Raw genomic sequence first — 15,653 nt, 5'->3', positions numbered from 1 at the left:
GCCTCTTTTGATGCAGCCCAGGACACAGCTGGCTTTCTGGGCTGCAAGCGCACACTGCCGGCTCCTGTTGAGCTTCTCATCAATCAATACCCCCAAGTCCTTCTCCTCGGGGCTGCTTTCAATCCATTCCTCGCCCAGCCTGTAGTCGTGCTTGGGATTGTGCTGACCCACGTGCAGGACCTTGCACTTGGCCTTGTTGAACTTCATGTGGTTCGCATGGGCCCACCTCTCCAGCCTGTCAAGGTCCCTCTGGATGGCATCCCTTCCCTCCAGCGTGTCAACCACACCACACAGCTTGGTGTCATCGGCAAGCTTGCTGAGGGTGCACTCGATCCCACTGTCCATGTCGCCATCAAAGATGTTGAACAGTGCCAGTCCCAGTACCGACCCCTGAGGAACACCACTCGTCACTGTTCTCCACTTGGACATTGAGCCGCCGACCACAACTCTTTGAGTGCGACAAACAACAAAAACTATCTCTACAGACCTTGGCAAAGTATAGTTTGAAATATAAAGCCTGTAAGTAAAAGATTAAATTATTTCACTTTTCCATACGTGTTTTCTTGTTCTGAGCAACATATACCTTATTTTCATTTGAGAAACCTGTTACTTCTGCAAAAGGAAAGAGAATGCATTTGCCATAGCCCATAAATCCGCCAAGGAGAAGATCCAGGTTCACACTAGGATTGACTACTGCTATGTAATAGCTGAGCAACATGCAGTATGACAGCTGCATCACCGTAATCGCAAGCAGGATGCTAATATAAAAGCTAGATAAAAGCTGATGGATAAAACGTCAAGGACGTATGAAAGCACAAAGAAGCAACACTTCACAGAAACACACTTAGCTCTCTAAAAGTTAAATTATATGCATCTCAGGCACTTTTAGCGCTTCAGCAAAACAGAACATTTTTATTTGAAGTAGTTAATTCTAGTGTAGCATGACACAACTGAGTTTCAAACCAGCAGAGGGCTAAACTATCATCAAGTAGACAGAACACGGTCTAAATTATTATTTTTAATCTATGGGAGATTTTAATTCTACTGTGGATAAAAGCCTGGTATAACAGTCTGTGTTTTTATCCAAATATACCTATTCTGAATGCAAAGAGTAAAGGCACTGCCCGTGTTCTTCCCCAACCAGCAGAGCTACTATTGAGGGAAAATCTTCTAACTCAGGTACTGGTGAAATGAAGTCTCACAAAGACACAGCGGCAAATCAGAAACAGTAGCAAGCACACCAATGGGGTCTCAGGCGAGTCCTGCAAAATCCCATTCACGTGATCGAGCCAGACAAATCAGAAACCTTCCTGTGCAGTATATAAATTACACAAAAAGAGCCTGAGCAGAGTTTAAGAAGTACAAGGTTGAAAAACTGGCTTTTATAAAACACGTGCTAAAGAGTTGACTGCTTTACATATACTAATCCAGTGCTAAAGAGTTGACTGCTTTACATACACTAATCCAAAGTACCAGTCTCAGTTCCTTTTGCCAGTCCGTACTGGAAAGACTTCTTGCTTACTCTCCCGGCGCTGCAGACATGTTATCTTCAACTATAGTGCCATCTACTGCTGAAAATTGCGAAGAAAGCACTGAACGGGATGGCAAAGGAGGGCTTTACACGTTTTCTTATTAAGGGCTGAGAGCAGGCATCTTGTCAAAAGTCTGAGAAACAAAGGTTGAATTAATTTCCTATAACTGATTTGTGCATCTAGGCACGATTTTAAATGCACAGTCCAAGCTTCTTGTTTCTCTGTAGAAAGGTGCAAAGCAAACATTAATTAAGTTTGCAAGAAATGTCACCTACAAAGAATGGCAAAGTAAAGCAGAATGGATTTGCTTTCTAAAGACTTTTTTGTTTGTTTACTGTAGAGAATATAAGTCAATAATCTGCATCCTGAGAAGTCAGAAAGGACTTATGCCAAGTAGTCTCAGGAGAAACAAACTTCAGTTTACCAGTAAATTTACAAATACTATAAATAGTTTTGTTGAAGTAAAATGTAAATAATCTTTGTACATTGCAAAGCATTAAAAAATAATCCAAAACACAGTTGCAATTCCTTCAAGTAAAAGTGCCTGAGAAGCACAGAATTTGCATTTTAGAGCCCAGTTTAAGCACCCAATGTGTGATGTAAGAAAAAAGAGCCCTTACCCCAGTCCTGTTCATACAAGGCTTGGGAAAGGCACCATGATTCACTTATTGGCATGTGTGGATGCACAAAAACAAGATGCTCTGTGAGATTTCAACATAATGTACCTCTAACTACAAAAAAAAATGAACTTCAACTGGGGAGACCAAGTTACAGTTTATACAACACGCACAAAATAAGCATACATATCTTTTCACTATTTCAGTACACAAAAATGCATTCACATCAAATCAAACACTACAGCATTTCACTAAAGTCACTGAATTAAAAGAAAAAAGCCAGACACGTAACTCTAGCCAAGTTAAAAACATTAAGTGGAAAAATATACCACTTTTTAGCCTATAATGTAGCACTATGAAAGTAAATTCCAAGTGCATTATGCTTATCATTTTGCCATAACATAAATGAAATTAGTATTTCTACAAATACAATATTCCATGAAGTTAATGCTTCACTAAATCAAGATATAGAAAAAGAGAAGTCTAGAATTTAAAGTAATCCCACATTAACAATCCAAGAAACAGAACTTTAAACATGTTGACCTCAAAACATGAAACCGCCAAATTCTTAAAACTAGTACAACTCAAAGGTTGTGACCTAGAAGTAATTTCAGGCTCTCCCAACACTGATGGTGGTTTTCTCAAATGTCTGAACAATTTAGTTCAACTGTATTGAACTACACTTCCATTGTACGTCACAACATTTTTGAAATGCATAGAGCCAAGGAAGTAATAAGAAAACCTAACAAAGGTCATCTTACAATTTTGCCTCTCTCAGAAGCAGTATTAATTAATTTTCCAAGGTTTCCAACATTTATATAAGCATGCTTAACAGAGTACAAAAATAAATGTACTCAAAAGTAAAGTGGATGCTTATGCACCATAAAAGTTACCAGAAGTACTTTAAAATTTTATTTAAAAGAGAGCATTTTTAACACATGAATCTCTCCCTAGAGGAGTGCAGTGTACTCAACACATTATTCATAAGTTAAATTACTTGTCTTCCAGGTATCCAGAGCATCATATCTAACCCATTTTCAGCTTCTGGCTACACAAACCTGAGGAAACTACTGTATTAACCAGAGCGTGTAGATATTAGTTCATAATTAAGAGGTTTCTACTGCTTTAAGAAAAGAAAATGCTGTGTTTCAAACAACTATGACAATAACTTTGTATCTACAGAAGTATCAAAATATTCTTCAGTTTGGTTTTTTTTCATCATGAAGAAAAGCTTCCTAGTCTCCAAGAACTGAACAAAATCCAACTTTAACAGGACTGACTTCTGAAATATGAATTTCTAGAGCTAAAGAAACACATGCAACCTGAAGGGGTAGGCACCTAATCAAAACGTTTCCTACTTTCACAAGATGGATGTTCAAGCTGCTTTTCTGTATTACAGAAGAATGATCTACCCAAACTAATGTTTAAAATTGAAAGTTCTGAACTAAATCTACATAGATTTAAAATAAACGGCTATGAACTGTATTGTTTGAACTTCTCATATCTTTTTAGAGAAAGAAAATATGCATAATGCTTTATGCAAACTAACCACATTTGAGCTTCTGCCAAAAGCATGAACTCCTTTAGATGCCTGTGAGAGCAAACTAAATTATTCTAAAAGAATTTTGATAGATATAGTGCAAAACAATTTCACTGTTTAAAAAACAAGGGTGGGGTGGGATTGACCTTTTAACTTAGTTTCAAACAAAAGAACTGCAAGCACACGCAATTAATGTTACCTAATTTCCATGAAAAGCAAACTACCGAGTTTGTAATAGTTACATAACTGCTAGGTTCCAAGCCTGAAGTGAATGGAATCCTCACTGCTGTTTCACTAAAAGGAAATCAGAAATGCTTCCACCTTGATTATTGAAAGAAAATGCTTATTATGGTTGTAATACATCCTCTTGTTTCTACTTCTTCCCAAACTCTTACACACTCACTGTTATGTTTTCTATGTAAAATACTGATGGCATTATATTGATAGTTTATAGATAGTTACAAGTTTTCCTCCTGAAGTTATACCACCGAAAAACTCTATCATTCTCCTGCAAACAGGAAAGTACAGCTGCCTTCAGCAGTTTCCTTCCTAACTCCAGTTGAATTGGTAACAGACACAAATCAGTCAAAAATGTCCCTAAGCTCTGCTGACCAGAATGAAGTTAGTAATGGCACTAGCAGGGGTGACATGTAGAACATCAGGAAAGAGAGCATCTCTTAATATCCATTCCAAACAACAACTGATGAAAGAGTGCAAGACCACCACGCTGAAGCTTTCTCATGTTTAAATATGAAAGCTAGTCATCTCCAGAATTTCTTACCAGCTCTTTCAGATTTTTCTTTCTGTTCTTTTAATTCCTCGCCTTTTGTAGTTACTTGTTTGATCCGAGCACGCAGTTGGGCAATCTCCTCCTCCTTCATTTCCAAAGTCTCATGCATTTGTCGCTTTGTCTCTGCAATTACCATGCCCTATGGAAAAGGTCCTTGTGATAAAAAGCTAGCAAATAAATAAAACACATAGCTAAAACAATTTCAAGCCAGGATGCATCCTTGTCAGGAATAAACTTTAGTCTATTACTACAAGACCAGAGATCATGGTATTTTTCTATGTCAGAAAACAGAAAATGCTAACAAAAAGGAGGTAAGAATAGGGATTATTTTGAAGAGTAGCCAAAATTTATCTAGTGGTGAAAAGAACTCCTCCAGCAACTAAGGACCATCAGAAAAATGTCTCCTTCTGGTAGAGATACTTTTCTTTGAAATATGCACTCTGTAAACAAATCAAAACTAAAAGCATTGTAGTGTGTGTGCTTCTCCTTAGATAACATGCACATATAATGAATGTTAATGATGTTGCTTATTACACCACCAGAAGTTACTCCAAGTACCAAGACTGTGATAAAAAAACAACTTTAAGGAATAAAAAACTGAGAAAGTCTTCATATTCCTAAGGAATTACAGTTACTTTTCCTTCATTGATCATTTTTTAATTCATTTACATTGTATCTCATCTTCATTAGTGTTTGGTTTGGTTGGTTTTTTTGTTTTGGGGTGGGTTTTTTGGTTGGTTGATTTGGGGTTTTTTTGATGGGGGTTTTTTTTGTTTGTTTTTAAAGCTGGCATTGAGGAGTGTATTCAGCATGCTTGCTCCATCCTAGATAACATCATCTTGCAGTATTAAGTATAACCTAACAGACAAATACCTTAAAGTATCTATACAATAAAATTTTCAGGTACCTTAAATGATTTGCTCATTAAAATATAAACTAAACCACGTCAGACAACTAAGAACAGCTTCTAATACCAAGAAGCCAGATATTTTGAGTTCTAAAGAATCTTCTTCAAAAATTACACAAAAGTTTAAAGAAAAGTTTTTTGTTTACCTTGTCTTGTTCTAGCTGCTCAATCAAATTCTTTGCATCACGCAGCTGTGTAATCAGTTTAGTCTTCTCAGCCATGTGAAGGTCCTAAAAAAAAAAAAAAAAAAAAAGACCCCAACCACAGTTTAAAGCACTGCCATCTGTAAGAAAATACCTTCTTCTGACAAACAGCTTCAGTTTGGCTCTTACCCTGAACTATGCCTTGGAGGAAGAGCACAGAACAGAATCCAGGGAAATTAAAGTAGGCAGCTTTAAATTACTTTTAAATCTCCCAGTGCTAGGCTGCCTCATGGCTTCCATATTAATTCAGATATCTGAAGGCTTTGTTACAGCCTCCATAGTTCTCACATGGATGTCAGAGCTGCTACAGCAAAATGGGCAAGTAAAAAGGTGTCTAAGGCACCTGCTCTATTACCTGCATATCGGTTTATAAGAGGATCTCAGCAATGAAACATAATTGCTCATTACTGGCCTTGTTCTGGAAAAGGTCCTTAAAATACTCAAGTCTTTCAGAGCTCTTTCAAACTGAGACCAACACAGAGAACAGAATCTGATCTCCAGAACTAAAGTTGAGTACACATACTTACCACATTTTCATGTTTCCATTACCATCAGCCACCTTACTTTTATTCCACACTTGGCATTAATGGCATTAAAAGGAAAATTGAACAAAATACTGATTTGGCTTTGGGACTGCACTTATGTTATCTTCACTATATTGTGCTCTCTACTGTCCTGCCTTTCTGTGCTTTCTGTTCATTTACGTAACTGATGCCTCTTCCACTATGTCTTAACAGTTTAGCTCTGCTCCACTTTTCTCACTTCCTGGCTTCTGTGCTAAGACAGTCTTTTCCTCACCCCAACTTCCCACAGCTACTTTATTTCTGATACCATTTTGATGGTTATTCTTTAAAGCTTTTTGAGTAATTGCTCAATGTGTTCATTCCAGGTGGGTTTTGCACCTTTAACTCAAAATAAATAAATAAATAAAAGTACAGGGACAGTTTGTTTAATGGTCTGCCCTATTAGTAAATCTTAGAAATACTGGAGTTCTTACTGTGTTTTAGTAGCTACCCATAAAGTTAAGAGCATTTTCTATACCTTCATTTTCTCCAGTTCCTGAAGCCTCTCTTCTAATTGTTCTTGAAGTGCCTCTTTCTCATTGGTTAATTGGGCGCAGCGCTCCTTATGTGACCGAATCATCTCCTTACAACGTTGCAGCAAATTCTCCTGGCGCTTCACCCTCTGATTAAGAGTTTCCAGTGTTTTAACAGAATCTTCATTACCCTCTACAAGACAACATACCAACAACATCATATGCACACTGTTTCCAAAATGTAGATCTGCATTCATCATTCACGTTGTGGGCAACTCACAGGTCTCTAAAGAAAGCTGTGCAAAGTCTGCAAAACTTCCTAGTGACTACTGCATCTGCCAGAAACATACTACACATACACAGAATAGTAAATGCAGTCTTTTACCCCAAATTAATTTACAAAACCCCAGTTACTATACAAGCTTCAAAACCATATTATTATTCAACAAGGTTTTCTACGCAATTAAAAAGTCATCATGATTTACAAACCTGCCTGCTGCTACTAACAGAATATTCACAAGCAGGAAAAAAAAAAACCACAAAGCAAAGCAAATCGCATTTCTCAAGTGCCAAGCACACAGATTCCTGCTTTCCCAGGCCTGAGGATGACGTTAATTCTAATATATGCAGGTTGGCAATACTACAGTCGTCAGGATAAAGGCCACGTTTAGCGTCTTTCCAAGCTGTACTCCCCTCTGTATAGCTAGCACATTGCCTAATATTTCACTGTGTGTTATGCTCCGTTGCTCTGGAGGCTGTAAGAGCACTTGGCATGAAAATAGGATCAGAGAAATTCAGATGTTCGGTTCGCAACCATAAGTCTTACACACTATAGTCCCAAAGCAGACTCCAGCACAGGAAACATCTTGAACCCTGATTCTCAGGGACTGGATACTTACTAAGCACTACAAAAGACATGATGCTGGATAAGAAAATCTCTGATCTAACCAACCCTTCATATCATCCTAACATACAAAAATCATGGCAGATGCTGAACAAAGATCATTTCAAGATGCATGTTCACCTCTGTCAGAAGCCTATCCTTTATGAAGGATACCAAGGAATTACACTGTCATTATATACACTACATATCAGCATTATAATGTCCCTTGCTCAGTAACCAAATATACACAATACTGGGAGTCCCATAACTCAAATAACCTCCTGATGTGAGAAACACTTAGATTATTCAATAGTCTAAATATTAAAATTGATCTTTGCTTTTACTTTTTCCTGAGAAAGAAAGAAAGAAAAAAACAGAAGAAAAAAAAGAAAGAAAAAAAAGAAAGACAAAAGAAAAAAGAAGAAGAAAAAAAAGAAAGAGATAGACTGGCAACTGGTCTCCTCTCTAAACTCCAGGGACAGGTCCTTGCTTATGGGGGGCAGAATCTCTTAATCATAGTAAGTGGGGACAGTAACAAACCGTACTGGCAAAAGCAATAATTACAATACTATCATCATTGACAAAGGCAAGATGTATCAGATTTGAATTCTTATGAAAATTTAGTAGCTTAGAAGGGTTATCCTGTCCTCTAGCTGCCACACTGTTTTCAAAACAATTGTCTCCTAGAAAATATATCCTTACCATGACATGTTCAGCCCTAAGTATTGTTACTCCATCATAAATAGCAGGAGGCTCATTCCCCAAAATTCAGGATCTCTTGAAAAAGCCACAATACCTACCATTGCTTCCTGGTTCCACAGTATTTTCTGTACTGATTCCTTCCGTTGGACTTTGAGCTTGTGGTTCAGATTGGATATTTGGATCAGGCAATTCAGTGCTTATCTGACCATTCTGTAGCCTCTGTTTCAGCAATGATACCTAAACAAAATGTTCTTTTTGTTAATAAAACCAAGGATTCTAAGTAGATCATGTTTTCATATTCAAAACTGGGAGAGTTAAAAATTGGTATCAGCAAGCAGAAAAAGCAAAAATCTGTCTGAATTTTTTTAGTATTTTTAAAATTAGAATTATGTTTCCAATTAACAAAAATAGTACCATTATGAGTGAAGAAACAAAGACCAATTAAGCAAAACACAAACTTTGCCAAATCAATTTTAGTTCAGACATCTGCTAATGTTATGTTCTTGATTACAAAGGTATTTAAGTGCAGATCAAACAATCATATTTAACAAGTGAGATTTTACAAAGGTATCCTCTACCACAAAGATGCACTTAATTTCTAGATAACCGTAAGTTCTCAAGAAGCTTTACAACACTGCAGCAATTATAATAAAACATGGACATGCATTACAGGAAATACATTTTTTTTTTTTTTTAAAAAGTAGGAAGAGCAGTTTTAAAGAACATCTGTTGGGTAAGGTCTCTTACTTGAGTTTGCAGGACACTAATAAGTTGATCCTTTTCTTCTAAGGAAGCATCAAATTCCTCTTGGAGATGTTTCTTAGCTTGTTGATCCATCTGGAGCTCCTGAGAATCATAAAAAAACATGTCTCAAATGAAAACTGACATGTGAATTTAAAAGTCTTATCAAAACATTATGATAGAATATTAAAAATACCTCTTTGCAGTTGTGACCCCAGAATACAACCATAAAGTGGATATTTCTTTTACTATACAATGTTCCATGCAACATCTTATTACAGTATCAGCATTAAACCAGTAAGAGTCTAGATTTTATGCAAAATTACCAAGGATTCTCTCTTCCTAAAAATAAATTTGTGTAGGCATCACTTCAGGCGTGCTCCTGAAAGCCATTTTCCATGCACACATTTCCCCTGGAAGTTAAAGACTGCACTTTGGTAAACAAGATTCTTCTTTTAGCCACCAGATTAAGTCAACATAAACAGTAGAAATGTAAATTTCTCTTATGCTCATTCAATATGTTAGCATTCTAATATGACAAATGCCATTTATAAGAGCAGAAAGTTGGCTTTTTTTATTCCTCAAACGCTTTTCAAATAAGAAAGCCAGAGAATGCCAAAGAACTTAAATATGTGGCCTTACTTCCTACTTACTTGCATTCATTTGGCTGAACACCTTTAGAAACTTGTAGATGTTGCTTAAATGCATCATTAGGATCTACATAATCTTGTAAAATACTGCCTTAGGGAAGTTTATTTACTTCCTATGCTTTTAAAGTTTAAATATTTTAATATCATTAAATAATTATTGTTCTAATAGAAAATAAATGTATTTATAGTTAAATTAATTCACATCTGCTTATTGAGAGAATCAGAACTATACACATTTCATGCATGCACTGTACATAATTTCCCAAACTTGTATTTTAATTTTTTTATTAATATATGTACTTCATGCATATATAACTTCCCAGTGACTTACCCCAGTAAACTAATGCTTCTGTGACCATTATTCTACAAATATCGCTTGTATAATAGCGAGTGCCACTCATAAACATGTGTTCTGATAGCCAGGCAAAGATAGAGGACGATAGAAAGAGAAAGAAAGGATGAAAAAGCAAAGAGACAAAACACAGGGCAAAGGATGCTTCCTGCGTTGCTTTCCTCCAACTCTGAATCTTGCTTTTATACTCTCTTGCTGCTTATCCCTTACCTCCAACAGTGAATCCTGGCTGCCATAGCTGAGCCTGATACCAGCTTTGAGAACCACAGCTGTGTGAGCTGAGCCTGCCCAGCCATGCACACGCAGGACTGTGCTGGAAGGCATTACTGGGAAAACTATTCCTCTCTCGTCCCATGTAACTACATCCACTTGTTAACGCTGCATTACCTCAGGTTCTCAACAGCTACTGATCACACTTCTGCCTTGTGCTTCTGAGCTTCAGAAGCAGTTCCTTCCAAGCAAAGCAAAGCAGCTCAGTGCAAGAACAAGTGCCAAAGAGATTTACTGAAACCAACACAGAAATAGTCCTCCTCAGATCGCAAAGTCTCTTCTGATCTTTGTCTGAGAAGGATAACACTGAAGACTGCTTGAAGACTGCTGTTGAGGAATTACTCTTAACAGGAAAAAAGGTAAGCAAAAGGCAGGGGGCTATTTCACACTGTCAACTTGGTCTCAAAAGAGACTTAGTTTATTCTTGCATGGCCCTCAGAAGAAACTTGACTGATTCAACATATTTATGGGGAAAATGGACTGTATGATGAAGAAAAGTATTTTTTAAATTAATTTCTGATAACATATTATTACACCAATGAATGATCAGGGGGTTGGACTAGATGACCTCTACAGGTCCCTTCCAACCCCTACCATTCTGTGAATCTATTTTGTACCATTTTAGCTTCCACAATGGAAACATACCATTTTATTTGTAATTTTTAAATCCGTTTTATCTAATGCTATAACACTTGGGCTTCCAAAAGACCAAAAACCTACTTTCTGAGGTTTTACAATTAATAAAAAAGAATATCAGTGTTAGATTTCAAGAAATCCTTAAATCTACAAGATTTATAAGAATAAAATTAAATTTTATGCCAAATATATATACAAATTTATATACACACACACAGATCAGAAATATATATATGAAACATACATATATATGAATCAGAAAGACTATGACAGAAGAAGTGGGAAGAAAAAGTACACACACGTCCAACCCTTTTCATAATCAAAAGCCTTAACTCTGGTATATCTATGCCTTCCAAACTTTACCAAGTACCAATGAGCTGGAAAACTAAACCTACTGGAGCCATGCTGATATAGACTTAACACAAAATAAGCTTCTTTCATTTGACCTTGTAGTGAACTGGAAACAAAAAAACAACTTTGGCAAGCCACTTCCGTCAGCAACGCTGCGGGTTTTCCCCTCCTATGGGCTGACAGTTTAGCTTAGGACAGGGTGACAGCCCAGGTGCAGGCTCCGGCTTGGATGAGCACAGCACACCTAGTACTAACCTGCTGTTCTCAGCTACTGGGGCAGAAGCAGCATGGATCTGAACCAAAACGCTACCCACGTGGCACACACAATTCACAGCCTGCTTACCTGGATTACACCCTGCATCGCTGAAGAAGAGCGCCCCGCAATTTGCCAGTGACCTCCTTTGAAGTGACTAGCTGCCTGACTGGTCACACAGGGACAGTCTCTCGCGGATGAGCATGAGCCTTGGGTACCTGCACGTCTGACGCTCAGTTGCCATCCCTCGCCCTGAAGGGACCAACCTAGGCCCCCCCTGTCTGAGGGCAAGATGCCCAACTGCCTGGAGCCAATTTGCTTTCAGGCTAAGGTGGGACCTCGCCATGGTCCGATGGCTCTTCCAGCCTCCACACCAGGGCTGCTGCTCTGCACGGCACATGCCAAAAATAGGAGTGCAGCCACAGAGAAAGCCCGTGACTTTGAGTGAGCTGGTACCTGGCTCCCAAGCAAGGTGACAGCATGGACAAAGAGGCCCTTGCACACCCGTCTCCGAACCTGATGCCGCCCTGGCTCCTGGGGCAGTAAAAAGGCTTCACGTTCTGCTTCACCAGGGTTTGACAATGTGGCTTTTGTGAATTTGCCCTTTTAATTTGCTCTGCCGGATAATTTGTACATGTCTTTTAATTATGTCCAATGTGTTTATTATCATTACCAAATACATTAGAGCTTCTCCTTTTAATTTCACTATATCCTAAGGAGACAATAATCATAACACAACCTGCCTGATTTTATGATTGAAATCAACTTATACTGCAAAATCCATTAAAAAAGTAAATATTATAATTGAGATCAAGATGAGTCATTAAAATCTTTATTAAAGAGTGCCTATTGTATTTACCTAACATTAGTATTTCTCAATACCAGAAGAGCAACAAATTGCACAGGGACATCTACTGCTGGGCCCAACAATACTCTAAGAACCATACACATTTCTACCTATTTCACAACAAACAGAAAAGCAGTTCAGGCAGTACAATGAACTGCTCTGTCTTAGAGTATGACAATAAGTTGCTGAAAGGGAAACAAGCCAATGAAAAGAAGTGGTAAAAAACCCTGCTGTGCAACAGAATATATTTTGTAAAGTGAACCAAAAAATCAAAAGTTAGGCAGAGAAAGATCTCACGTATGTGTGGTATAAAGCAAATAATCAATAAAAGAAATTACCTCTCTCAGTTCTCCAATTCTGCGAAGTGCTTTATCCTGACTTTGACTCAGAATGCCCTTAAAAAAAGGAAGAATAAACATCAGGTGTAATAAATGTAACTTTATATATAAAGTATAAATACATTCATAGAATTGTATTTCAGCAGAAGAATTAATGATTTGTATTTCTCTTTCAAATCAAACTTGATTTGGAAGTATTAGCACAAACTGCCAACTGTGGCCTGGCAATCTACCACCTGAATTCAGCTGATGCAATAAAATACAATACAATAGCTTCAGTTATTTTGACAAAACAATATTATCTTGGCTTCCTTAGAAATCCCAGCTAAGAGAGTCTCTTGTTATACACACACATGCATATATATGCACAACATAGTGTATAAACAAACACACAATGCACTGAAAATTACATCTTTATTTGTACTACATGTTATGATTCAGAAAAGCATTCAGGTAAGAGAAGATAAAAAGTAATGCTTACCTGTAGCTTCTTCTTCTCCCGCTGGATAACTTGATAAGCTGACACCAGCTAAAATACACAAATCGGATATAATGATGATAGTGCATCTGCTTATAGCTAGGAAAATAATTTGCTGAGTTGTATCACTATCTGCATTTTCAAACTCTTCACTTGAGAAAGCTCTTCTTACAGAAACATACCTAAATTTTCCTCAATGTTTCCTTTTTCCATTTATAAAACATCTGCAATGTGTTAAAAAAATAAAGCCTGTATGACAAAACAATGAGGTTACTCAGCATTCATGCAGTTTTCCCTCCACTAAAAAGACCTCTAACAACAACCATGCTTCAATACAGGCAGTCAAAAACACACCTGTATCAGAAAGTTACATCCCAAACAGCTATCCCACAGGGATGTACATTTGTAAGGGTACACAACCCCGACAACTTAACTAAAATTAAATTTACAATGAGTATGCATTAAAAAAACCCCCACACTTACAAGTGTAGCAAAAAAGTCTGTGTAATACTGAATGCTCTCATCCCATGTGCTTTGCATATACCCAGCAAAGAAAGACTGGAAGAGGACAATATTTCTCATTGTAAGCTGAGAAAAGAACTTAATGAATATCTGCACAATTTAGTTTAATTAACAATTTGATCACAATTGCCTAAGCTGTCCAAAGCTGAAGTAGCATAATGGCACTTGGAACCAGAATATTCCGTTTACAAATTATCTGAAAAATTAAAGGAAAACAAATCCAAAACACCAAAACCCAGAAATCTCTGAGTCAAAAGGTAGTCAAAATTCTTGTTTAAAATAAATTAAGATTTTTCAGAATTCAAAATTACTTTTCATTTCAGAGTCATACTTATTTTGCACTTAAAACTAGAACTAGTACGGATGGTTTCCCTTACCAAATTTTTTGAGATGCTAACTTTGTATCCTACTTTAAACGAGAAAAATAATGTTATATCTATCTTTCTCATTATATGTTGAATCTACTTTCTTCCAAGCTGCAGCAAAACAATTTTTTCCAAGTGATCTAAAGAAACTCACAAAACCAGAAAAAAACCCCAAACCCAGGCCTTTTTGATAAAGAAAATTAAGACATGCTGGCCAGACTACACTAAAAAAACCAAGAAAATCCCAAAACAAACCTACAAACTGAAGAATTCTCATTTTGGCAACACTATTTACATACACTTTTAAAAAATATATCTTAGTATACTAGCCAGAAGAGAAGGAAAAATTAATGGGAGACAATTCCTGAATTAATGGAAAACAACTACTTTTTCAGGCATATGCTGAATACTGTAATTGCCATATACATATTTTAGATTCCAGGGATTTTGACAGTAATAGCCTAAAGCCTGCATAGTAATTTTTGTATCTGAGGGCAGCAAATATCTAAAGAACTGTAAAAAACAGTGCAAACGGCCAGTTTTAAATGCAAAACACATTCATACTTAAAAAAAAATATCCAATAACACCACTTGGAAAGCTTTACTTTTCCCAACAATTTTAAAAATGAGTAGCAAAACTCCACTATCATTGGTTTTCACTAAAATAGCAAAAGAAATAGTCCTTCAGTGAATTCCTTCCAGGGAATACCTGGAAATTATGGGCAGCAGAACTTCTTTATTGAAAACGAAATGCTTGCCCATCACACGTACATGGAATATACAGTGTGTACTTCAAGAACAAGTTTCAGAAGAACAGCAAATTTGCTGTGATGCAAGTACAAGCCATGCTCACCTCTGTACTGAACTCCAGCCCTTGCTATCGGCTTTCAGTAGAAACCATCATAGGCTTAATTATGAGTAACTACTAATTAATCTCTATTGCTGACAACATGAATTTATTTACAAACAAGAGAAGGATTTCCGTATTTTATTACCAGAAAAATATTGGCCTATCTAGGCCAAAAATAATTAGACTTACAACAAGAACTTAACTTCCATGTTAGCTGTAAATTGATCTGTTTGCTCCAAACAGGAAAACAAAAAGATTATCTGCTACTACAGTTATCTGTTAGCCTCATCTTTTTCCCCTCTCCGCCCTAGTAAGTCAGTAATAACATTGCCTACCTCTGAGTATTTTCCCCTATAGTTGCCCAAACTGCGCTCCATTCTGCGCAGCCGCTGCAGCAACTGCTCTTTGCTGAGGCTGTCCATATTTCCCGCAGGCTCTTCTGTTTCACTTTCAATGTCAGAAGGTGGATCAAAGGTGGGACCAGATGCATCCAAGTCCAGTCGATTCAATGAGTCTCTTGAAGAAGTTCGTACCAGGGACTCCTTAGAAGAAGACCGGAACAGGGACTCTTTTACCGGGCTTCGAAACAAAGACTCCATGGAGGGAACTCGGAGCTGAAGCCTCTGGGCAAAAGACTGAGTGTCGTTTGGCTGCAAAAATTCAAAGGAAGTAATTACCTCTGCACTGCTTTTAGGCAGACAGACACACTAAAGCCCAGGAAACTGAGCGCGCTGACCTGGGCAAAGGAACAACTGTTGCCTAACACATGCATGACACCAAATAGCTACCA

The 15,653-nt window shown here is 37.3% G+C and overlaps 1 protein-coding gene across 7 annotated transcripts in view; it reads right to left on the bottom strand.

Moving 5' to 3' along the window:
• GOLGA4 (golgin A4) overlaps positions 1 to 15,653 on the bottom strand; it is a 97,196-nt gene that overhangs the window by 55,542 nt on the left and 26,001 nt on the right. For 5 of the 7 annotated variants that reach the window (XM_054815194.1, XM_054815195.1, XM_054815198.1 and 2 more), the window contains 8 exons: positions 15,199 to 15,513; positions 13,130 to 13,177; positions 12,649 to 12,705; positions 8,958 to 9,056; positions 8,309 to 8,447; positions 6,631 to 6,818; positions 5,533 to 5,616; positions 4,471 to 4,618 (listed from right to left, as the gene is read on the bottom strand). In XM_054815194.1, coding sequence (XP_054671169.1) covers positions 4,471 to 4,618; positions 5,533 to 5,616; positions 6,631 to 6,818; positions 8,309 to 8,447; positions 8,958 to 9,056; positions 12,649 to 12,705; positions 13,130 to 13,177; positions 15,199 to 15,513 — 1,078 coding nt within the window. The remainder of the gene's footprint in view (positions 1 to 4,470; positions 4,619 to 5,532; positions 5,617 to 6,630; positions 6,819 to 8,308; positions 8,448 to 8,957; positions 9,057 to 12,648; positions 12,706 to 13,129; positions 13,178 to 15,198; positions 15,514 to 15,653) is intronic. The other 2 variants (XM_054815197.1, XM_054815199.1) reach the window with 1 other exon arrangement.

Source organism: Grus americana, chromosome 2 (assembly GCF_028858705.1).
Source record: "Grus americana isolate bGruAme1 chromosome 2, bGruAme1.mat, whole genome shotgun sequence".
Lineage (NCBI taxonomy): Eukaryota > Metazoa > Chordata > Aves > Gruiformes > Gruidae > Grus > Grus americana.
The sequence above is the reverse complement of the archived record's forward strand: the minus strand, read 5'-3'. Positions and strand labels throughout refer to the sequence as shown.